The 25,632-nt window shown below is 29.5% G+C and overlaps 3 protein-coding genes across 4 annotated transcripts; 1 reads left to right on the forward strand and 2 right to left on the reverse strand.

The window, feature by feature from the left end:
• The first annotated feature begins 694 nt into the window (after nt 1-694).
• LOC114185303 (WRKY transcription factor SUSIBA2-like) lies at nt 695-4,618 on the forward strand. Its single transcript, XM_028072960.2, has 5 exons — nt 695-1,130; nt 1,411-1,488; nt 1,987-2,870; nt 2,957-3,115; nt 3,591-4,618. Exons 1-5 carry the CDS (start codon nt 882-884, stop codon nt 4,330-4,332), a joined length of 2,112 nt encoding a protein of 703 aa, XP_027928761.1. The 5' UTR covers nt 695-881; the 3' UTR covers nt 4,333-4,618.
• Nucleotides 4,619-9,529: 4,911 nt separating this feature from the next.
• Nucleotides 9,530-10,407, reverse strand: LOC114185304 (protein METHYLENE BLUE SENSITIVITY 1-like). Its single transcript, XM_028072961.1, has one exon. It carries the CDS (start codon nt 10,177-10,179, stop codon nt 9,865-9,867), a length of 315 nt encoding a protein of 104 aa, XP_027928762.1. The 5' UTR covers nt 10,180-10,407; the 3' UTR covers nt 9,530-9,864.
• A 3,535-nt stretch (nt 10,408-13,942) lies between these two features.
• PFA-DSP5 (Phosphotyrosine protein phosphatases superfamily protein) lies at nt 13,943-16,825 on the reverse strand. 2 transcript variants are annotated; one of them, XM_028073907.2, is made up of 5 exons: nt 16,425-16,825; nt 16,125-16,218; nt 15,360-15,417; nt 15,195-15,238; nt 13,943-14,850 (listed from the first exon to the last, which is right to left on the reverse strand). In XM_028073907.2, the coding sequence occupies exons 1-5, from the start codon at nt 16,580-16,582 to the stop codon at nt 14,593-14,595; spliced, it is 612 nt and encodes a 203-aa protein (XP_027929708.1). In that variant the 5' UTR covers nt 16,583-16,825; the 3' UTR covers nt 13,943-14,592. The 2 variants fall into 2 exon arrangements, with proteins under 2 accessions (XP_027929708.1, XP_027929709.1); XM_028073908.2 differs by having other exon boundaries at nt 16,125-16,280; nt 16,425-16,659.
• Between the last annotated feature and the right edge of the window lie 8,807 nt (nt 16,826-25,632).

Genomic DNA, 25,632 nt, shown 5'->3' on the forward strand with positions numbered 1-25,632 from the left:
TGCAATTTTGTATTATGTTACATAACCTTCTTTACTCATCTTTACTTAAACTTTTACTTAATTCGCCCTAACCTTCATTAATTAATTTATCAACCTAACATCGTTATATATTTCTTTTTGTTTATTCCAACTAAAATCTACTATTAAATAAGCATCAATAATTAACATTGATTCATATATCTAACCATGTACTTCTTCCTTCTCGATTTATCAAACCTTTATGATAAAACAATAAATCTTTTGTTTTATTTTTTTTAGAATTGTCATTTTAAAATTCAAATAAAAATTTTCTTAATTTATTTCGTGAGTTAGAAAAAAAAACAATACGCATGAAAGAATATATCAGGAAATTAAATTTATTTATTTTTTTGTAAAAACTGTGATATTAGTTTTATTTATTGATCCTTGTATAAAGACTTTAAAAATAAAATAAAATGAAATGATATTTTTTAGAACCTAAAATATTAATCAGAGTTGTTAATGTTATCCCAAAACCTTAAATGGCATGGTGCAAAAGAGCAAAACTTTAAATTAATGGAGTGCAATGATTAATACGAAGAGTATGAACTTTGTTTACTAAATTGACACTAAGATGGTAAGTTTTATTTATTAGTTTGTTTATTTATTTATTATTTAGATTTGGTTTTTGTGCAAAAAGACAAAGTTTGTGTATATAAATGCATAGAGATTAGTGTGTGTGAGAGAAATGGTGTGTATGATGGTTGGGTTGTGTGTTGTATGTGGAAGCAAAGATTTCACGGCAGAAACAACTTCAAATCTTCACTTTCATTGGTTTCAGCTCCACAGTCCTGGAGCTGAACCTAACCTTTCGTCGTATCAATCTCCATTTCCAATATAAATTCTGATTTTTGTCTTTCAAAATGGAAGAAAATGATCTAAATAATCATCACAACAACAATGGTAATGAAGAAACAGAATCAAAAGGTGCAAAGAGAAGCCTGGCTGAGAGAAGAGGTTTCAATTCAAATGCTGCAAAAATCAACACAACACTCTTTTGCAGTGAGACTTCAACCAACCCTTCTCCTTCTCCTGCTACTCATCTCACAATTCCTCCTGGCATCAGTCCCACTGCATTGTTGGACTCTCCAATCATGCTTCCAAATTCTCAGGTTTGGTTATATATATATATGTATGCGTTTTTTCATAGGTACTTTCGGTGTTGTTTTTCAATCAAAATTCCAGTTTCTACCCCAATGATCCACAAAATATGAATTTGCATTAAAGATCATAGATTTTGTCTGGGTAACATTTCAATCTTGATTGGAGAACGGTTTGCTGCATCTGGGTTTGTTGTTGTGTGATCACCCTTTTCCTTTGTTTTGAAACTTTCCATGGAGGTTTGATTTTTTGTTTTTTGTTTTTTTTTTTGTTTTCTAATTGGTGTTGTAGGCAACGCCATCATCACCCACCACGGGGAGTTTCTTCGTGATGCCAACTCTTCCTCCCTATTCTGCTCCTCTGAATCAGGTATTGTTAATTATTTTTTGTGATTATTAACGAATCCGAAATGCAATTGGGGTTGCGTAGTGCTATCTGTGTCAGAAGCATGTAAACAATTTATTAAATGGTTGATGCCGGTTTCTGTCACGGGCATGACAATGAATTTTATTAAATTGTCGATGCTTGCTGTTGCAGATGCATTACTTCTGCAATCTATTCCGCCATTTTTCTGCATGATCTGAATATTGAAAACCATTCAGTTCAGTTGGATGTGTTTGATGCAGAGAATGGGGAGTAAAAGTCTGTGCCAATTAAGTACTGTGACTCACAATAAGCTTGAAACATGCTTTGATAATGTGTGAATCCTTTTAAACAAATATCAATGAAGCCGAGTTTTTTGTGTAGTATTTGTTGACAGATCCCGAGAGCTATAATTTTTCTGAGATATTATCCTAAATGAATCTATTTAATTTATATTTTTCTGACAATACTAGTGAATTTGGTTGGTAACATTGAACTCAATAGGTTTGTAGTAATTTCCACTCGGTAAAAGGAGGGAATAGAGAAAGCCAACTACTTGCTCAAGTTCAGAAACCATTAGATTTTTCATTCCCAGCAGATTTTTCAAAAGGCCATTCTGTGAAAAATAGTGAAGTGAATTCATACAATGACATGAAAATGGTAAATGATAAGATTGTTAATGCCAATAATGTTGAGAGGCCAATCTCTGGGTCTGAAGAAGTAAGCGATGAAAGTGGTGTGCCGAAAAACGGTATGAATTGTGAGGATATTGGAGGGCAACCTGGTTCAGAAGGAGAACTGAAAGAAGTATCTCATGCAACAGGAAGTGTAAGAACCTCAGAGGATGGTTATAATTGGAGAAAATATGGACAAAAGCAGGTAAAAGGTAGTGAGTATCCCAGAAGCTATTATAAATGTACACAACCTAATTGTCAGGTCAAGAAAAAGGTGGAACGATCCCATGATGGCCAAATTACAGAAATCATCTACAAGGGTAATCATAACCATGTAAAACCACACTCTAGCCATAGGGGATCTGCACTTTCTACAGATGAGGTTTCAGACATGGCTGAAGAAGGTGGTGCATTGGCTAAAGCTGATGGTGGGTTCATGTGGAGAAATATTCAGTCAGGAGTAAAAGATTCAAAAAACAGCTTAGATTGGAAGGCTGATGGTCAGGAAAGGACATCATCAACTTCTGTTGTGACTGAGATTTCAGATCCTTTATCAACCAACAAAGCTAAATCTCTATCTATGTTTGAATCGGAAGAGACTCCAGAGCTTTCTTCTACACTTGCTAGTCATGATATGGAAGAAGATGGAGCCACTCAAGGAATTCCGATGGTTGAAGATGAAGTTGAGAATGATGAATCGGAACCTAAAAGAAGGTATTATATTCTATCTGATACTGTCTTTATGGCTCCTTCTCAAGGGGAAAGAACTAAAATTTTTGTGCATTAATTTGTCATTTCAGGAAGAAAGAGAGTTATCCAGCTGAATCAAATTTGCCTCCTAGGTCTGTTCGTGAGCCAAGAGTGGTAGTCCAAATTGAGAGTGATGTGGACATACTTGATGATGGTTATCGCTGGCGTAAGTATGGACAGAAGGTTGTCAAAGGAAATCCAAATCCTAGGTAATGATCTTGCCTTTCTTTCTGCATTCATTGTGCTCAATGGTGTCATGTGTCCAAAGACATTCAGTTCTTCATGTACCTGATTTCATTTGTAATATAAGGAGTTTGTTTTTCTCTTTGTTGGGCTATTGTGATCTCAGATGAAGTTTCAAGTTTTCTACTATTTGAAGAGTTTTAGTAGATTTAAAGAGATATGCATATTGATCAAATTATTCTAGATTCTTATTTCTTATGGTTGAATGCTGATGTTTTCTGTTTCTTGTCCACTGCTCTTTTTGAAGAGTAGACAATTTTCATTCTTAAGTTGAAAGTGTGCTAAGAAGATCAGTGGTTTATTCTGCAGATTAGCTTGATTCTTTCTCTATGTTTTTCATTCACATCACATCAAGCTTTTTCTCAATAGTAATGCATTTTTCAGTTGAGCTTATAGGCTGATATGTATTGAACATTTTCTGATGGATCTGTTGAATTTCAGGAGCTACTACAAATGCACGAGTGCTGGATGTATGGTAAGGAAACATGTGGAAAGGGCCTCACACAATCTAAAATTTGTCCTTACAACTTATGAGGGAAAGCACAATCATGAAGTGCCCACTGCAAGAACCAGCAATCAGATAAACTCAAGTGATGGTGGTTTACACCCCAATGGTGTGAATGGGCAAGTGGGTCTTGCTTTACCAGGGAGTGGAGGCATTAAGCCTGATACTCATCAAACTCTTGCACATCATTTTGACAGAAAACCTGAATTCAGCAGTGAGTTTCTGAGGCCTAGTTTGATTGGAGGTTTCAGCAGTGACATGAAGTTTCCTCCTTCTTCCCTTTGCCAAATGAAGTATCCTTCCTTGAATAACACCATGCCTTATAGCTCCTATGGACTCAACCCTGATCGTTGTGCTGCTGCACCTCAATCTGGATCCATTGCTTCAATGTTCCCTGATTTTCCAATGCCACTACCATTGAATCTTCCCTCATCTGGAAAATTTTCAATTGCTGGACTTAACTTCAACTGTGCCAAACCAATAAATCCTATCCAATCTTTCCTTTCTGGGCAGCAAGTGAAGGACATTGATACAGTGTTTCTGAGGCCTAAGCAGGAACAGAAGGATGATACTATATATGGCTCCTGCATTCCCTCACTAGATGCAAATGCTTCACTCTCTTCTTCTTCAGCACCACCATCCATTTATCAACGAGTCATGCAAAATTTCCCTTCATAAACTCCTTTTGCAGCTATTAGCAACACCAGCAGATGCTGAGTTTTTTTTTCTTTGTTTAGTATTCCAGTGTCTTCCCTCCTGTTATAATTCTTCAGTTGTTTTGTTATTGCTGAAAAAAGCTATAATCTCTTTATACAAATTGCTTACCAAAGTTCTTGGTAAGTAAATTTCATTTCCTATGGCTCCTATTGTTTCATTTCTTTCATAAACAAAATCTTAAATCTTTTACATATATTTGTAACTAGTTTTACTGGTAGGAAATTAACATTATTCCCTACTGGATTCATTTTCACCTTCTCTGTCAACCATGTCAGTCCCTTCATACAGGAATAGCATTTGTCTGAACCCTTTCCCCATGGATCACTAATGCAACACACTATTATTTGTTTTGGTTTAAATATGTTTTTAATTCTGGTAGATATAGTTAAGTTATTGAAAAACGGTTTGATGTTAGAAATTAAAGCACAACATATGTTATGACATGTTTTACATATGTTGGTCATCATTCTTACTGTTTTCTTAGTTCAAAATAGCATCCATTCAAGTTCATTTTGTACAATCAAAACATAAACATGCATAAAAATAATACTAGCTTCCCTTACCTAGACTTGGAGACTCCTAACCTCAACTGTTGTTCCTAATAGCTTTAACTTTCATAAATTGCTCTATCTACAAAAGAAAAAAACCTCATATCAATAATTGAAATATTCCCTAACGATCACAGACAAATGAAGATTCATACAGAGCTCTCTTGAACCACAGGTAAGCACCAGAGTTCTCTTGAGCCACATATAAGCACCAGAACTCTCTTGAGTAAGTATCAACAATATCACATGCAAAACAAAAGAGAAAATGATTCAAGAAAGAGACAAAAAGAAATTTACTTTGATTTGAAATTTAAGAGAAAAAAATAAATTTACTTTGATTTGAAATTTGATCAGATGCATATGTAGAAATTTTAACAATACCTCTTATCCAATCTTCAAATGAAGGATGTGGTTAGAAATTTAGAGAAAAATCTAATATGTTAATTTAACTTTGACAAAAGCTATGACTTTATTTTCTTGACTAAAAGTAATTTGGTAGAGATTATTCTACATGACAAAACTTAATTGATTATCCTATGTGAGAATTTGAAAGATTAGTTTAGTTTAGTTATATTGTTCCACTAATAATATGGTATAAATACATATTTGACCACTGAAGTGAATTAGTAGCTTGGTAAAAATGTAAGTTAATCGAGTTATATTTTTCTAATAATACAAGTATAATTTGGTAATAATTATCTTATACGTAAAATCTTAATTGACAAAAAACCTCTATATCCCCACATCAAGTCCAACCCAGAAAAAAAGTGGTTTTCGTTATTCAAATCAATTGATAACACATATAGTAATATTATAGCAACAAGCATCAACAGTTTAATAATATTATTTACGAATTATTAGCAAATAATAATAATTTAAATTTCATAAAATCATTATTTCTATAGAATTCGTGCTAAAGAAATTGTTTTCATATCTTGAGTAAACTACACACAAATAACAATGAAGTGATTCTCTTACAATAATAGTTGGTATTTTATTAGTACGTAGATTGCATAACTAATAAATTATTTTAACCTTATAATGTTAGTTATCTAAGTTTTAAAACATTTACATTCCTTTAATAAATTTTCTATGCAAAACACGTTTTTAAACGTTAAAAATTGATTTGAATGTTATTCAATGTATACAAACTTTCCCGCCATTCTTATTTGAAAGACCAAATTAATATAAAATAAATTTTAAGAAGAAAAGGAGAGACAAGGTTTAATATTTTGATCTAAAAATAAAAGCGTTAAAGTTTGAATTATAAACTATTTTATGTACATTACATTTTTATATTATAGTAATTATATATATATATATATATATATATATATATATATAATATTAAACAGAAAATATCATAATAAGTGTCGTTAATATTTATATTGAAAATAACGTTATTTAATATTATAATTGTGGGAGACATTACTTTTTGTTATTTTATATTTGTAAATTTGTTGATAGTAGTAATGAATAACGTGGAAGATTTGCTAATTTCAAAAAATAATCTGTCACAATTTCCTAAATGGAACTGATTCAAAAATAACTAAAAAGTGATATTAAAAAAATAATAACCAATTAAAATAAAAAATGCCTTTTTTTTAAAAATTGAATATAGTTCAGTTTGATTTGAAGTTTGATTTTAAATATTAGTATATTAGATATTATTTCATTCATATATGAATGTGTGTCCGAGAGAACTATAACGTGTTTAACGTATCAGTGTGTATGATTTTTCAAATATTTATAAATTATTTAAATTTTAAAAGTAATTAAAAAGAGTAAAATTAGAAGAAAAAAAATTCTATATAATTATAAATATACTTATAGATAAAATGTATTTCAAGTTTTAGAATAAAAAATTATAAATAATATTGTATAAATAATATTAAGAATTACTAAAATAATAAAATTGAAAAATATATTTTTGTTATAAACAATTATTTAAATTTTAAATTATAAAGATTAAGAGAATAAAAATAAAAGATGACAAAAGCTTATCTCTTCCGTATAGTTATAAATTGTTTGTCATAATATATAAATATAACATAACCACCACTCGTGTTTTTTATTTTATTTTTTATTAAGTAAAAGAAAAAGAACAAATACTTTATTATAGTACAGTAAAATAAGAATATTCATTATATAACATTAAATAAAAAATACAAATAACATACATATATTAATAAATAGTTATTTGATAAAGCCACAAAACCATCCAAATCAAGCCTCAAAAGTTAGTTTGATTTGTTCTGATTTTATTTAATTTTATGTCCAAACCAAATTGAAACAAACTAAAAACTCTAAAATAACATCCACCAACACTTATCTGAATTATTGTTAAGTTGGGAAGGCATTTTGATAGATTAAGAGATAAATATATGTAACAGTTTAGTTTTTTACATCAACTTCTGAATAATTTGAAATCTTTTATAAGTATTGAATTAAATATTTCGGATGACAAAAAAATGTATAAAATTCGTAACAAATATTAAATAAATACTTAATGAATGTCCGATTCGCGAATATTCATTACCTACTTATAATTATTTTTTTATATATTTTCTCTAATAATTATTATTAATAAGTTTTATTTTAGTATTTTTTAAATCAAATAATTAAAATAAAGTTATTAGTTGTTTATATTGAAAAAATATTAATTATTAAAAAATTCTTTAAAATTTAATTTCATATACTTGTATTTTTATTAGTCTATTAAATTTAAAATTATTTTAAAAAAATAATTTTTTGAAAGTTATATTTTGATGCAACTTATTTAATATTGCATTAAAAATTTTGCCTTAATATGTTAATGAGTGATTTTATTTGAAAAATTATACTTTAAAAATAATTTAGACATTAACATCAACATTATTATTAATAATTTGTGTCTACCATTACTATGACTCTGTTTGTTCACACAATCAGCCTTCATTGTTGACATGAGTCACCAACCTTCCTGGCAAGTAATTTTGTTGATTGTGTACAGACATGTTTTGTACTTATTTACTTAGTCTTAATCTAGGGATCCATGTCACATGACTATGGAACAATTCTTTGATATGATTGAGACATTGTAAATAAGAAATTGATATATGCAAAAATAAATCTTCTAAACTTTAGTCTTTATCAAATCTACCAAATTAAGAAAATATATATATAATAAATGCTCTCTCATAGTACGATCATGTCATATCTGAGTTTGTGATGAGTTAGATTTCCTAATGGAGGGCTCAAAGTCTGTCATGGATAATATTACTCTCTCTCTTTTAGAAAACGTCCAAACTTATAAGCAATTTATGCACTAATTTCAATTATTTTTTGTCAAAATAACAAAGAAGAAACTGGTCATGATCCCAATTTCTATGCAATGTATGGAACACTATTCTAAATCCAACCAAACAAGAGCACTCATCATAACTTAAGCCTACTGGCTACAGAGAATCTAGATATTAGATGTTGTGTGCTTCTGCTTTAGCAACATAAGCTATAACTTGTCGCTTCTGCTGTGTTGCGCTTTCTAATAGCTGAAGCATAAAAACCAAATCTATGTAATCTTTACACATTTACAATATCAATACCAACCAGAAAAAAGGATGTAAAATAAAAAGTGATATAGCCCAGTGTTGGAAGATTTCTCATTATAACCTGGCCAAGATGTAATATGATCATGAACAATAAAAACGAATGCGGCTATAGACACATAAAACTGCACAAATTCAGCATCCAACAGAATCTATCACCACAAAGAAATAGAAATTGAAAATTTGCAAGCTTCAGAGTCAAAGTCACAAGAACACAAGTATCTAAATATGGATTTTACTATTAAAACAAAACTGGTATTTTGAATTCTACTGAGGCAAGACTAAGAAAATCACTTCCTTCTATTGATATGAAATATGAAATTACTATAGCAAGGGTACACATGAATCATATCACGAGGGAATGGGAATCATTAAGATGCTTTGTACAGTTAATCTCTCATGATTAAAAAATCATATATTAAGAGTTCAAATTAATCGTTGGTAAAAGACAATAGTCTCATTGACAACCAAAGTATTTCCAGATTCGACCAGAATGTATTCAGTAAAGAATTCTTTCATGAAGGTTAGTTATTCACTTAGTCCTTCCAATCAAGTAGAGAAAACTTTCTAGCAACATGAAACCGCTGCGAAAGTCTTCCGGCGGTATCAGCAAATTACAGTTTCAGTCTTCCAAAAAATACGCCTAGAGTTAAAAATACAGTGTCTCTTTTCCAAAATCTAAGCACAATACTAACATTGTTTTTTCCGAGCTAAAACTTAAAAGAGAAAGCCACTGTAAGAACCAAATAAATTATTTTACCTTTGGCTTACCTAACTTCTGATCCTACTCGAGTAATCAAAATTACCTGTTCTGCTTCTACATTATAATGAGTCTTAAAAGAAGAGTGGCAAAAACAATCACATCACATTACCCATTCACTTGAAACCAACCCTAAACCTAAACACAATCCATAGGATAGCAGTTATTGCACCACTCCTCATTTCAACATATTCATCATAACACAAAACCAATTACCTCAAAAAACGGACAATCCAACAGAATCTATCACCACACACCACGTATTAATAATAAGTCAATAAGTCCACTTTAACTTTCAATATAGGGAACAAATATACATTCGATCATTGAAAAGAAGGGCTTCCATACAACAAAGTCAATCTCTTTCCAACAAAAAAAAACCCTTCTTTGTCCCTTCAGACACACCATCATCGCATTCATACATATTGCATCATAGTCCCTTCCCTGGATAAAACAACTAAGCATACCCACGTCCCGCAATACTCAACAACACCCTAAAAGACTTTTAACTTAGACAGATAAAAGGAAAGAAAAATAAAAACCAAAAAACAGAGCGTGAAGGGGCTATAACATAAGCGATGATAATGACCGATTGCGATCACTTTTTGTGGCTTCCGCGAACGCCTGGACGCCCCTTCGACGACTCGCTGGCGATTGTGGCGTGAAGGTTCACGACCTTGTCCTCCTCAAAGGGGATCTTAGGGTGACGCGCGTCGTGATGAATCTGCATCGATTTCACGTCAGGCGCCGTGACTTTGCAGTGCGGGCACTCGTATTTCGCGTGCCCACCTTTCTCCACCCCAGACCGGTCAGCCAGGCCCGCCTTGCCGCCGCCGCGGTTGGTAGTGGCGGCGTCGATCTTTGCCGCGATCTCCTTGGCCGTGTGCTTCTTGGGCTTCGCCTTCCCTGTCATCGCGTCGAGATGCGGCTCTCTCCTTCCGAAGATCAACGAATGATTCTCTTCCTTTTGTCCTTAACGGTTTGGATTTTGCGGTGGAAGAGAGTGATTTGGAATAGGGGAAGGTAAACCCTAGGGATGGGAGAACCCTAATTTGTGTTCGACCACCGAAAGGGGTTTGTTATGTTGTAATGCGTTGCGTTGCGTTGCGTTGCGTTGCGTTGCGCTTGCGCGTTTGTGGAATGGATTTTGGTTATTAATAGGCACGGAACGCTCGAGGCTTATCTGGAACCCATTATTTTCAGCATTTCTCATGATGTCTGAGTCCGGGACACGTGGGCCTCTCTCATTCGCTAATATTCGGAGTTTTTTGTTTGGGCCAATTGCTTTTGGACACCTCCCCTTCGTATCAACTTGGGCTTAACGCAGTGTATTGTATTAGATTCCTCACAATCTTATCACCTATCATTGCTAGGGTTCTTTATTTTTTCAATTTTTTTATACATCAGTGCGTTTCATTTTGGATGCGTCTTTAACAAATAATTTAGTGGAATTAAGCATAATTTAAAGTTTCTCTAAAAAGCTTAATTTAGAGGTGTAGTTTTCACAATGGGGTTGGATTAATAATATCGATAAAAGTACAGATATTTATCTATCATTATTTACGAATTTTGACACAAATGGATGTCAATTTTTTTCCATGGTCAATAAACTTGTATTTTAAGCTAGTTTTACTATAATAAGTTCCTTAATCAACTATATAATTTGGATATTTAAAATTATATGTTCGTCTTTATAAAAAAATATAACTTTAGGTAATCTTATAAAATTAAATACATGTTTATAAACGCTTTGAATGGATTATAAAGACTATGTAGGCTATGATGCACAGATACGATACGTGTATCGGATATGACACGTATTCCGTATTCGATACGTTTATTCTCAAAATAATAAAATTTGATAAGTGTGATATGAATATTAGAAAATGTACAATAATTCTTAAAAATATATAATAATTATATGATTGTTATTGTGTGAATCCAAATTTCCTAATTAGAGTCCAATTATTTTTGTAGTTAAAACCTAATAGCTAATATTAGTGACCAATTTAGAAACTAATTCATAATTGAAACTATAATAAATATCGATTTAAAGACCAATTATAATTTTTTAAACTATTTTACTTGTCAATTTGGTCATTATATAATTACTAATTATTTTTTGTCACTAACTTTGGTCATTATTTCAAATATTTTCTTGTAGTATACTTTGACTTTATAAATTAGATATTCATTGATAAGTATTGATAAAATATCCTAAAGTATCGGACATGATACGTGTCAGACACGGATCTGTGACCTAAATTGAAATATCGGTGTATCATAGCTTGTCAATAAAAGACAATGACTAATATAGTAATTTTGGTAATATCTTATTTTCTTAATATGTAATAGATTAATCAATATACAATTATTTGTTTTTTTCCTTTTATAATTAGTCAGTATCCAATTATTTTTTCAATAAAAAAATTTACCGAATAATTTTTTTCAATAAACAAATTTAACTGTTATTTAGAATAAAAAAATATATGGCCTATTAGTTCAATTGGTTAGAGCGTCGTGCTAATAACGCGACGGTCACAGGTTTGAGACCAACATAGGCTATTTGTTTTTTCGTATCCAATTATTTTTCCAATAAAAATGTTTATTGTTAGAGTGTCATGCTACCATTGTCTTTTTTGTTTTTTTTTCTTTTTATAATTATTCAATATATAATCTATGATGCACAATACGATACTAAAGTAAAAAAATATAAATTATTGTCATCATAAAATTACCATTATAAGAAAACTCTTAAATAATAACAAATTTTAGTAACCATAAATATGTTAGAGACCAATTTCCTGTTTAGATACCAACTATTTTGGTAGTCAAAACCTTTGTAGTTAATGTTAGTGACCAATTTAGAAACAAATTATTTTGGTAGTCAAAATCTTGGTAGCTAATGTTAGTGACCAATTTAAAAATCAATTTGTAATAGAAACTATTTTAATTATCAATTTAAAAACTAATTATATTTTCTTATAATTATTTTAGTTGTCAATAATTTGACTAATTATTTTTTGTCATTAAAATTTATCATTATTCAAAGATTTTCTTGTAGTGTACTACGATTTTATAAATCAGATACTTCATTGATAAGTACTCTAAAATATCAAACACGTATATGTGTCGGACACAAATACATGACTCAAGTTAAAGTATTGGTACATCGTAGGTTTTTTTAATTAGATAGAAAAGTTAATTTTTCTATAGTTTAAGCTTTATAATTTGAACAATAAAGTATATATCTATTGTTTACTTCTCTTTTTTTTCTTTTTTTTCTAAACTAACCCTGTGTGAGATTATTTTTAAACATTATGTTCCTTTAGTTTATTTGATAATGATGCTGTAACCTAGGGTAAAGCATTAACTTGAAAGTTTTACTCAAAGGAGTATTCATATGTATAGTTAATTAATGCAATTCTATGATTTTCACTTCAATTTTATTTTTAAGATGAAAGAGAGCTATTCTAAGAAAAAACATTGGGTAGAATCGGAGGGGATGGTCAGTGTGCCAAAGAGCAATAGATGTTTTCTTTATTTTGGGCTTTACTATATACAGCCCATACTTTATTAAGTTTACATCCTGTATTTTCGGCTTCTTTTTTTTTTGCAAAAAAATATTCACGGCAAAAAGAGAAGTAAAATGTGCTTCTCTTATTTATGAGTGCACAAACAATACAAAATGTTTTTCTACTCTGCTTTGTTTCAAAATGTAAAATAAAAACACATCTGTGTGTTGTACACTTCACAATATGAAAATACATACATATTTATTTTCGTTCACAATTAATTCAAAGTACAAAAAATGTCTTTGTTTGATATTTTAAATTATTATTATGATTATTATTATAAAATACTAATTCACATTTTCATTACGCTAAAATATATCTAATTTTAATATTTTTAAAGAATTAATTAAAAATAAAAAATAATATACTTTATATATATATATATATATATATATATATATATATTATTCAATTTTATAACTGTCATTCTTTCAAAAGAGAAATTTAGTTTTTCTTTTTTTAAATAAGAAAACTTATTAAATTTTTTATTTTATTAGACAATAAGTAAAGAAATAGTTTTTATTTATTAAAATGTAAAATTATATCATCTATATTGTTTCGAATTTTATCTTCCTCTAAGTAACATTTTTTTTTTTTGGATTAAAATAATTATTTTACAAATTTCACTATTTTTTTTAGTTTAACTATTTTTTTTCAATTTGATATTTCTTACAAATTTAATATTTTTTTAAACTAAAATAACCATCTATAATAATATAAAAAATAATTTACAAAATAAACAAATAAATAAATAAAATTTATTTTTATAATTATAAAAATAATAATAATTTAATTATTTTCTTATATTAGAAAAAAAAATACTCATAGACATCCTTTTTACATAATGATGATAAATATCTTTATATCTTTATTTAATACAAATTAAAAATATGTAATAAAAATGTGATTTCAGTGTATATTTTTTTATTCCACAAAATCCTTTTTGTTTTCTGTTTACTAGCTGTGGATATTAAAATTTAATATAGTTACACGTTTTCATTTCTAAAGTTTTTGGTTAAATGATATACCAAGAAATGTTAAGAAAATGAAAAACAGGATTTGCCTAATAAAACATACAGTAGAAAAGGAGGCTAAAGTATATACAGAAACAATTCAAGAAATACGACATAATAGCATTCCTTTACATCGATCAAACACTTCTTTTCTTGCTTTGGAGTGTTTCATTGCCATCCACAAAGCAAAAGCTTATAAATCAAAAAGGAAAACGATACACTGTTTTTCTTCACGAATTCCTGTTGGACAAGCTCTTCTACCTTTTCACTTATATGGACAATAAAAACTAAACTCCAACATTCAAATATCAAACGCTAACCACTCCAAGTTGCTCCCTTCACTATGCTGCTTACCCCCTTCTTACTTCAGAAGGATCATGACAAAATATTGATGGATCCATTCCTTGGAACTATCAAATCAAATTTTCTTATACACTAACAATGGTTATTATTTGCTTACAGATACATGACCTCAGAAAACTACACTCACAATTAATGGTAGACCCGTTTCTATGAATTGCTTGCACGACTGTATTTCTATAGGTGCAAGACCATGTAAATAATAAGGGTAAATGGGAAGGTGGAAAAGAAAAAGGAAAAGAAAAGACCACACGGTTTTCTTTAGCAGTAGTAGTAGTCTTAAAAGATATTTGAAATGACGTTGAATGAATCTGAGGAAAACTATATGAAGTATGAAATCTACCAAGTAAAAGGAAAAAAATTAAAATCCCGTCACAGCTAAAATGATGTCAATCGGGGCTTCTGTAAATTCTCATCTTTGTACAACAACCGACGCTTTTTTGAACCATATCCATGGTACTGGTAGATTATGCTGTAAAGGCACTGGCTCAGGCTTAGAATGTCAAACATTTCTATAAATGTTAAGTCCATTGTCCTGGATTTAGCACCAGCAAATCGTTGGTACTCCTCAAATACAGAAGACAAACACCAATTCTGTAATTTTCGCAAGCAACCAACAAGGCAACCAGTTCTATGCTGCATAAAAGAAGAGCCGATTCATCAGAATATTTATTTAAAACAACTAAGAACAAAAAAGAATTATAGATCTGTTTTGTTTCCTTCTTATTTTTCTCCTTTTGAAATAATTTCATCCCATTGAACAACCAAATTATCCTCCAAAATCTATTAAGTTAGAAAGCTCTTTTAAAACAAATTAACAGAGAAAGCTTGGGGAATTTTTGTATGACCCTCTTCTACTTTGTTGTCCTAGTTTAAGATGATGTTCTTGGAGTGGTGAACTCGATGTGTCTGTCTTTATATTTTCTAAACAATAGAGACCGAACACACCCTAAATTTACAGTTTGTGAATCTTTTTATACCTTTCCTCGCTTGCAGTGGATCAAAACAGGGTGATTTCTCACATCTGAAACAACAACAAAAATCAGGAACTTATTAATATCAAATAAACGAGAGACAATGCAGTAACACCAAGAATACATATACACACATGGAAAAACAAATCTATGGTTGTTATATTTGAGTACCAATTAGAACTTTCAGTGCATCCATGACAGAATCCTTCAGAATAGGGGTAGAAATATCCTGCACACAGTACAAAAACTTGTTATCGCTGGAAAATAAATGAAAGGTTAACAAGGTACCAACACTGGTTCCTTAATTCAAATGCATCCATCAGCAACAGGTATCCTTGATTGACTCAAAATTCTTCCTTAACGCAGAAAGATACTCACTCGATACCGAAACTAATAGTTTAAGAAAAAACCAGATCAAGAGTCTGGCATGATAAGTACCAAAAGAAAAACTGCACATGACAGAACCAAACTTATCAAGTCTTTGCTCGAATAAATTTCACCATAAACACTTACAAGGCAAAAAAAAAAATAAAAAATTACAAACTATAGTGAATCCCACTTCTCTCCTGGCTGAAATCAACTAGAACATTTCAAATTTTAAAGAAAGTAAATGAGAGAGTTTTCATAAAATTTAGACGCAAAAGTTGATTTTAATCTGTAGAAGAATTTAGTCTTTTTTATTTTTCTTATTCTGATAGTGAGAATTTATCCATCAGTATAAACCTTGACCTGACAGGCATTTCAATAAAATCTGTCACCAAAATCAAGAGAATCCAAATATCCCATATCGTAAATAGAATCACTTCAAAACAACATGAATCACATACCACGCGACAAAAACACCTTTCAACGCAATATATGAACATGAATAATAATAATAATAATAATAATAATAATAGTAATAGTAGTAGCAGTACGGGAGAATAAAAAAATTACCGTTTTCCCCTCAATTGCAAATTGAAAGAGCCGAATATTCTGCGACCGAAGGAACTCTAGATTTTCCTCAGGATAAGGCTCAGGGCACAGGTATCTGCACCAATTCGCAACCTCGTATTTAAGTTTCACGCTAAACATTAAAAAACACAACATAATCTGCGGAAAAATAAAAATATGAGACACATTACAGAATTCTTTAATTTAATTCTTTATTCAAGGAAAACGGAAGGGAAAAACCAATGACTAGAAGCGTGAAAAAGAAACTTTAAGAATGAGAATTGAAGGACGGGAGAGACGAACATGATGGAGCGAAGGTTTAGGGTTTGGAGAAAGGGTAAATTGGAGGAGGTAGGAAAGCCGGATCGGAAAATGCAGTCCTCGACCATGGCGAAGTTAGGGGGCGGAACCAGAACGGCGTCGTTGTCGTCGCCGTTCTCGACCTCCACGATCAACCCCATTGTTGTTGTTCCAGGCCTCAATGCTATGTCTGAATCTCTCTCGAAAATATGAAAGATTGGGTTTTTATTGAATGTGTGTTATATAGAAAACGGAGAAGAGACGATGGCGAAGTTATAATTTTCAGAATCTCTTGTTATTGGGATTCTTCTATTCCTCCTTTTAAGGAGGTGGGAACGTCAATACGACGCCGTTTCGAACGAATTGGGGGTTTTCCCCTTCTGATTCCAAAACGGCGTACAACTAGATTTTGCTGTTGGCGCTCTTGCGAGGAACCCGCAGTGAACTACGCTTCCTTTATTTATTATTCTTTCTTTTAATATTATTACCGTCACCCTTTCCTTACATCACATTTTCCTCCGATGTATTTTTTAATATTATAAATAATTTATTATTAATGAAATATTTTAAAATTATAAAATCATAGGACATTTTGTATGGTATGTAATAACTTTATATTTATTTTGCGTACTTCTATTAAATATTTTCGATATTTGTGTTTTGTATCAATGTTATATGTTATGTTAACAAATAGTGAGTACAAAATGTTAAACCTTATTAATAATGAAGATTAATTTGGTATATCAGTAATGGTGTTTTTAAAAATGTAATTAAAGTATTTGATTTTATTGATATGTGATGTTACAAGTGTTATGTTAAGGAATATTAGAGAGAATACATGCTAAATGTTTTATGTGATTTATAGTTTGATGGTATAAAACTACATAACTACATATTTTGTTATAATATATATAACGTTACTCGACTAAATTAAGAAGAATTTCCTTAGTTATTTTCTATATCAAAAGCTATTTTACATTTTTAGTCATCCCAAATAGTTTAATGTTGTAAATTTATTAATTTAATAATGATTGTAAAATATTATATATATAATTTGTAATATATTGCGAAATATTACAGCTGTAATTGTTTAAAAACATTTATTGCTTTCCCTTTCATCAATGATATATTAAAGCTTTCAAGGAAATAAACGCACCCATAACAATACAATATTTTAGGAACATGAAAGGGTTATTTTATTTTTTGGGTTTTTTCTTGATATGACTCACATGTAATAATTTTATTACCGCATATAAACTAATAATTTAACTTAGGGAACATTAAATCATTGAAAACGTTTTGTAAGTTTTACTAATTAAATTAGTAAAATCTTAATGAGTGAGGGTATTGCAGATAATTTTGACATATAATAGTATTAAAAGTACAAAAAATAATTATCATAAAATAAGGTATTTTAATTTTATAAATAATCTAAATCACATATTATGTTGGTTAGAAGTTTAAAGATGTTTCTTCATTAACTTCATAAAAACTGTGATATAAAGGAATTGAAGTTGAATTACCAAGATGAAAAGGAGATACAAGTAACGAGAGAAATAAAAAAAAAAAATCTTTAAAATCGTAAGAGATAATTAGCGAAAAGATATAATAAAATAGATAATTTGTTTCTCAAAATAAAATTTTATAGAAGTAATGTCTACCGCCAAATATATTATCAAAATTATTAAAATGGAGAATTTTAATTTTAAAATTATTAAAATAGTATAATTTTGAAGTTATGACTTTATTTTAAAAAGTTGTATTATTTTGGTGCGATTTTATTTTGTTGTATTTTTTTTCTAATTTTAATTGAACTCATGTCATTTTATTACAATTTTAATGTAATGAAAGCTCACAAACTTTAAAATTATACCATTTTGCATCTTTTAAGTGTTTTGCCCAAATACATCACACTTTAACCCGTGAAAAAAATATTATAAAAGAGATAATTACAAGTTTTCGTGATTAAGATAAATAAATACATAGTACTCCAAACTAGCTAACCAACAATAAAATATTATTTATTATTTATATAGTAAAATTTGAATTGAGTATGATACAAAATATTCCTCGTATTCACGTTGAGTCAAACTAAACCTACTTGTAGAAGTGTAAACCAACCAATTGTGGTAACGATTGATTGAAACGTGATGTATGAACAGATGTTACTATGCATTGAATCAAAGGTTGTTGTTCCTTTCAACAAGATCATCTAATCCATTGAACTATGTTTATTATTGGTTTATGTGATTTTTTTAATGTAAAAAATGATGAACTTTGCTAAGACTCAAAATTCAAAATGGGTAAACACGGAGTGTGAAGGGTTTTGATTCTAGCATGCAAGTATGATGTGTAGTTTTATGCTGATTTATTAGAAGTAATGCAAGAGATTGTTGTATATTATTTCGGTATTTGTCATTGGTGTTGGATTGATTTTAAAAAATGGTTTTAAACGATTGGTATTAGTTTAAAATATTCATGTTTTAACCTTTTTTCTAAGGCTAAAAAGTAATGTGAACATTTTCTTTAGCTCGAGGGAAAAGTTACTTTTTTTCTGACTTCTAAACAAATTGAACTTTCTCAAAAAATATTTTTACTTTAAAAAGTTAAGAAAACAAAGTATCAAATGCATATTCATTTAAATAAACTTATGTTAAATATAAATTTATATTTTTCAGATTTTAAGTCTAATATTTCACTTGGGTTTAGATTGGGTATATAGTGAATAAGTTTTTAGATTTTGAAAATCTCAAATTAATGATTATCTAAATCATTTTGAGTCATGTAAAATTAGGTCGAATCATATATTAAAACAAAGTAAAATCGATTTATACTTAAGTTATTGTGCTTTTTTCAGGTCAGGTTGAGCAACCAGGGATAGAGTCAAGTCAAGTTAATTTGAGCTCATTCTAATTGAGTCGGCTCAATGTCAAATATAGTTGCATTGGTCCAGGCTCGGATCAAGCCAAGTTGACTCAGGTTTAGATCGAGCAAAGTCGACTTAGACCCAAGTCTAGTCGAGTTAGAATGAGCTAACATTCAATCAAATTGGAATGGGTCTAAGTTAATTTCATTTGAGGTTGACTTACATTTAGTCAAGTTGGGTTAAGACCAAATTGTCATAATCTTATTAAGATGATCTTAGGCCATGACCTATTGAAGCCAAGTTGAGCCTACCCTAAGTCAAGTCAAAGTATGATCATGTTACGAATGATAATATGGGTCGTCATGCCCATTTCGGCTCATTCCACATTTGATCCACAAAAAGTGGGTCGAGTCAACCTTCTCTGCATAGGAAATATGGACTATTTTATTTGGTTTGTCATACATAACATTTGGCTTGTGGACCTACAAACTAGACCACATAAGGAATTATTTGTTTTATAATTTTCTCTCTTAATTACATATACAATATCAAGATGCAAAATTTTAATAACTTTTTTTATTTAAATGTATTAATATAAATAATAAATTTTTCAAGCTTATTTTCGAAAACAGGTAATATTTATAATTTTATAATTTTTAATTTTTAAGTATAAATTTGTTAGAAATTTCAAAACAAATTATATATCTAAAACAATAAAGGAAACTAAATTTCAAGTAAGTCGTAAAATTTTGCTGAGTCTCATTGAATGTCTCTTGTGCACAAATCCAACTTCATCCTTATTTTGCACTCTTCCAACGAATTTAATTACTCCTTTTGCTTTCCCTTTTATTTTTGTTTACGAACACTAAAAATACCTATTACGTTTATCACAAAAAGTACATCATATAATATAAAAACAAAATTAGAAGTAACAATAACCAAGGTGACCAAGTAAGATACTAACCTCATAATCTAATTTATACGTAATTTAAACACTCAATTGACAAATATACAATTTTTTATTGTTTAATAAACTATACAAATTTGATAAAATTCAATTGAAAATATCCAAATTTATTAAATCTCAAAACTTATTATAAAAAATATTGAAAATAAGATACAATATATCTTTAAAAATGATTTAATTTAATAAAATTAATATCTATATTTCTTAAAATATAAAATACGATTAGAAGAAAACAAAATTAAAAAAACCGAATAGAATTTGTGATAGGAAAAATATATTTTAAAAATCTAAATAAATTTCGAATTCATAAAAAAAAAAGTTATAGAATTACTTTTTTAAAAAAATACATATGTATTTTCTTTTCACACTCAATTTAAAAAAAAATGAATTAATAAAATAAGGAACGATTTATTTTGCATCTCAGTCAAAGTGAGTCATCGCCAACGGTGAAGTGGGACTATGAATTCTTCGTCAGCTCCTTTCAATATTTTATTAAATGAAAATGAAACTTGTCTTGTCAAATCAGTGACTTAGACTCTTCATGTTCAATCTTTTCCTCTCAATTTCGGAAACTTCGTATTTTCTATTTCTTATTTTTACACTAAAATATTTTCTTTACGTCATGAAAAGATGAATTTTTTAGTACATATAGAAGAGATGAATTTTAAAAGTCCGTTATCTTTTGAATTTCTCATCTGGTTCCAAGAATAGTTTTGTTGGATTGGATAAAAAAAAATACAAATTTGCCACCATGTTCTAAAATTTTATGACAATTTCACAAAAGTTAACCCCTAAATAACGACACACCTAAAACTGTAACATCCCATTTAATAGTTTTTCATACTATCAAACAAAACATTATATTATGGTCAAACATAGCAGATAGTAGGAGCAAACAAAACACGCGTAAAAAAAAAACATCTCTAGTACAGTCCTCCACGCGAAAACGTCTACGAACTCATATACATCAAGTAAGAGGGGGTAGAATGAATACTAGACTACACCCAAAACCTCAAAATAAAACAGTAAAGTCTAAGTACAATGGCACTCCTTGCCAATCTCCAACTTCTGCTCAAAGGGAAGCGTCTCCACTTGATTTCAGCTCTGCTCCCACCAAACATAGGTGATCATTGCAAAGGGGTAATATGCAAAAGCAGACACACAACAAGAAGGGTAAGCTAACTGAAAGAAACAAATATCAACACACTTCGCAACAAAAGATGTCATTATAGCATGTAATTCAATCATAAATTTTAAACTCTATATCCGGATTGTGTAAGTGACGTTGGAGCTCTTGGTGGCTTGCACCTGCAATGATTTCCAGACTCTGCAGAGTCAGGACACATGGAGTATTCACCAAACCGTTCCCAGGGTAAGTCCCCTCCACGTCTAAGACTTGATCAAGTCCGACGACGAGGACCTCCTGCTACTCCTCACGACATAATTCATTCTACTCTATCTGAGCTTGAATGATTATTGGAGTTTCAGGATACCAACCATTTAGATTCCTCACATCCTTACACACACTACCACCCCACTTGAATTTCCCTTGAAATTCCATTCAACTTCCTCTTTTTCAAATTTAAACTCATCTAATTAAATCATTCAACACATTAATGGTAGCATTCCAATCATACTATGTCTAAATTGCAAAAAGATGCTTTAAAACATATATTTTTACTGAGGAAAACAGATTTAAAACACTACAACTACAGTACATCTCGCTCAGGCTAGAAAGTCTAGCTTAGGCGAGGAGTCATCTCGCTTAGGCGAGGCACTAACAGGGGCAAAAAGAAAAACCTGGGCGAATTCTCGCTCAGGCTAGGCTGGTTCGCCCAGGCGAGATCGCTATCTCGCTCAGGCGACCCCAGCTCGCCTAGGCGAGTCTTCGCGCAGGAACAGAGGTGCATCTCCTAATGTTTTCGCTCAGGCGAGAGTAACTCGCCTAGGCGAAAATATCAGGTCACACATCTGTTCCCACATGCAACAAATCAGATTCTAACAAACAACGAGTAATTTTCACTAACATACGCATTACAAACACGAAATCATCACTTAATTACATAATTCATACTCATCCATGGATTTTCTACACAAATTTGAGAAGAAGAATTAGCTTCCCTTACCTCTATAGGATTTTTAACTAGTTAGAATCCTTTCAACCAAGAACTCCTCAATTGTACAACCTAATAAGCTGGAAATGCAGGTTCAGAGAATAAGAATGATTGTTGGTTCTCAAAATTGGCTCAACAGTAAGGAAATCTTTACAATTTTCGAATTGAAGAAGAAAATGTAAAGATTAGGTACAACTTACATGGAGGAGGGGAATGGCAGTTGAGATTGGGAATCACGAGCTAGCCTTAGGTCTGGGCTCTAAAATGGATGAAGAGTAAAATTTCAGAATTCTCTTCTTGGTAGAGAGAAGGTAGAGGAAAAGAAGAGAGGAGAGGTGCTGTAAAGAGTGATGAAGTTTTGAGGAGTGGTGTGGCAGAGAGAAAAAGATTAGAAGCTGAAACTTTGGGTCTCCACAAAAACAGTGAAATTTTTGCTCATTAATAGTAGTAAACAGGCTCAATCAACACGTTTATGAATTTTACCTCTTTTTTTTATATTTTATTACTATTTATTTTTTCACTTCTTTAAATTCATCTCCAATTCAAATAAAATATTACGAATTTCATCTCCCCAATAAATATTATGGACATTTTTGGAATTAGTGACAATGGTGAATAACAAATGAACCAGAACTCATTAGCTACATCCACAAAACATCTATTGAAAATGAAACCTTTAGAATCATGAATTTTGGAAAAAAATTAAAAGATTTTTACCAACATAAATTTGAATTTTTGAATGATTCACGCAAATTATTTATGAGCTAATCACACTTAAGATAACAACTAAATGCATGGAAGATGAAGACTAAAACCAAAATCACATTATAGAGAGTAAAATGATACCTTAAAAAAAAACATATTTGAAAAACTAAAAATTTGACAAACAAGAAAAATATCATTTTGTAATATTAATTTTATAATGTAAACAATTTCAAATTCTAACCTATATAAGTAAGATAGTAAATACATAAGAAAGAGAAGTGTTATTTATGTGAAAAACACAACCTAGACTCTTATATTTAGGATGTGTTTGAAAATACTTTGAGAAAATTGATTTTATTTGATGTAGGAAAATCAATTTTGGTTGATGAAGAAGTTAGAAAGAATTATTTCTCTTTAATGTAAATTTTTCATTTACAATTAGTTTTAAAAATTGATTTTAAGTGTCTCTGAACAATTTATTAACAAAAATTGATTGTAAATATTTTAAAAATAAAACCAAACATGCACTTATTCAATGTTATATCGCTGTAGAAAAATTAATATCATCACGAAAAAAATTCTGTTTTAAGTTTGAACTTTGTATGTCCTACTTTATTATTATTATTATTGAACTATTAGCGTAACATGTGAGTATACAATTTTTTAGATATGTGTGATATTATATTAATAGATGATAATATTATAATGTTATTAAGTTTATATATATATATATAAATTATATTTATTAAAAATAAAGTAAAATATATCAGAATAGATAAAAGAATAACCATTAATAAATAAAAAGGAAGAGAAAAAATAGAAATATCTGATTTTATAAAAAATTATAAAAGTAACAATCAATTTTTAAAAATTTAATAAATAATTATATTTAAAGAAATAAAATCGATATTTTAAAAAGTAGAAAAAAAAAACTGCTCTGTATATATCTTTATAGATTATTTGCATTATTTTAAACTTATGCACCATTTCCATTTCTGCTTTCACCAACGTTACTCTTCCACCGACTTCGATTATATCCAATCAATTTCAATTTTTTTATCCAAATCAATAACTACAGACACGCTTTACTTACTCACCAGCCCCTTTCAGTAGGACGTTACACTCTTCTTCTTCTTCAATCTTTTCCCTTCAAACTCCGAAGCTTCCTATTTATGTATTACATTACACTATTTTTAAATATTTTCATTAAAATGCATATTCTTATATCCCATCATACAAAAAATTAAATTTTTCGGTACATATAGAAAAATATTAACACTAACCTATCTTAACCATGACTAATAACTTGGAATGAATCTTTCAGCTATATCTTATTTATTAGGAAAATGATATTTTAATAAAGTTTTTAGATAAATTATTTATTTGGATAAAAAGTACAACTTTATTACTTTATTTTAATTAAAAATAAAATATTTATTTATTTTAATTCTATTTATAAAAATTTTACGATGAATAGTTGTTAATTTTATACTTAATGACTTTTGTACTGTGTTTCGAGTGACGTAAGGAAGAAAATCACAGGATAATTGATAGAAAAAAAAAGTAAAAGATTTAGCCATTTGTAAGAAAGTAATATGAAGGTGAAGTTAGGAATCATAAAAAAAAAAGAAGGTAAAAGTGTCGGCTACTTTTTTCTCTATAATTTAGAAAACTTTTTTTTTTTCTGTGACTAGAACTTGAATCCGTGTGATGCACGGAATATTGTTTCATTTCTATATATTAGTTTCTTTTTTCTTCTAAATTTATGCATGTGATATTAGATAGATATCTTTATTTATTTATTTTTCAATGAGTATGAATACGAAAAGTATAAACGAACAAATCGATTTACAATGAAAAATATGTGAAAATTTAGATTTGCTTAAATTCTAAAGACATTAAAAAGTTTAATCTTTTTAGAGAGAAGACTATGATTTTTTTTTGTCTTAAAATATTTGGATTGAATGATGCCAGTTATTTATGTGAGTTATATTTGTATTTTTAAATAAGTGTATTAAAATCGATGATTTATCTTCTTGAAGTGATTCAAAGTTAAAGAATTATAAATGTTAAAAAGCCTTTTATTTCAAAAGAAATTTTGTCAAAAAAATTTGGACAAGTGTATCCGTTAAATTTTGAATTGGAATATTGTTAATATTCTGTGTAAGTTGAGTATTTCGTTAATATTATATTCTTTTAATGAATTATTTTGAATGACCCGTAATTTTATCATAATAAATATAAGAATATTAGTATTTTGATACTATTTTATTTTATTATCGTTTGATACTATTCTTTATAATTATTTATTTATTTTCTTTTAAAAATATAAAAGTTAATTTTTATTAAAACTATTTTATTTTTATATAAGTTGTTAAATAGTGTCAAACATTTTTTTATTAAATACAAAATTTGAAAATAGAACTATGAATAATCAACTTACCTAGTTTTATGTGTGTGATTAGTTGAGGCATATCGACGAAGTGGATGACCTAATTGCTTATGTGTAAAACTTGATGATGAAAGGAATGAGTTGTTTTGGATGGTCAAGATAATGTG

Source organism: Vigna unguiculata, chromosome 5, assembly GCF_037176805.1.
Source record: "Vigna unguiculata cultivar grain cowpea cultivar isolate G323 ecotype 2 chromosome 5, ASM3717680v1, whole genome shotgun sequence".
NCBI lineage: Eukaryota > Viridiplantae > Streptophyta > Magnoliopsida > Fabales > Fabaceae > Vigna > Vigna unguiculata.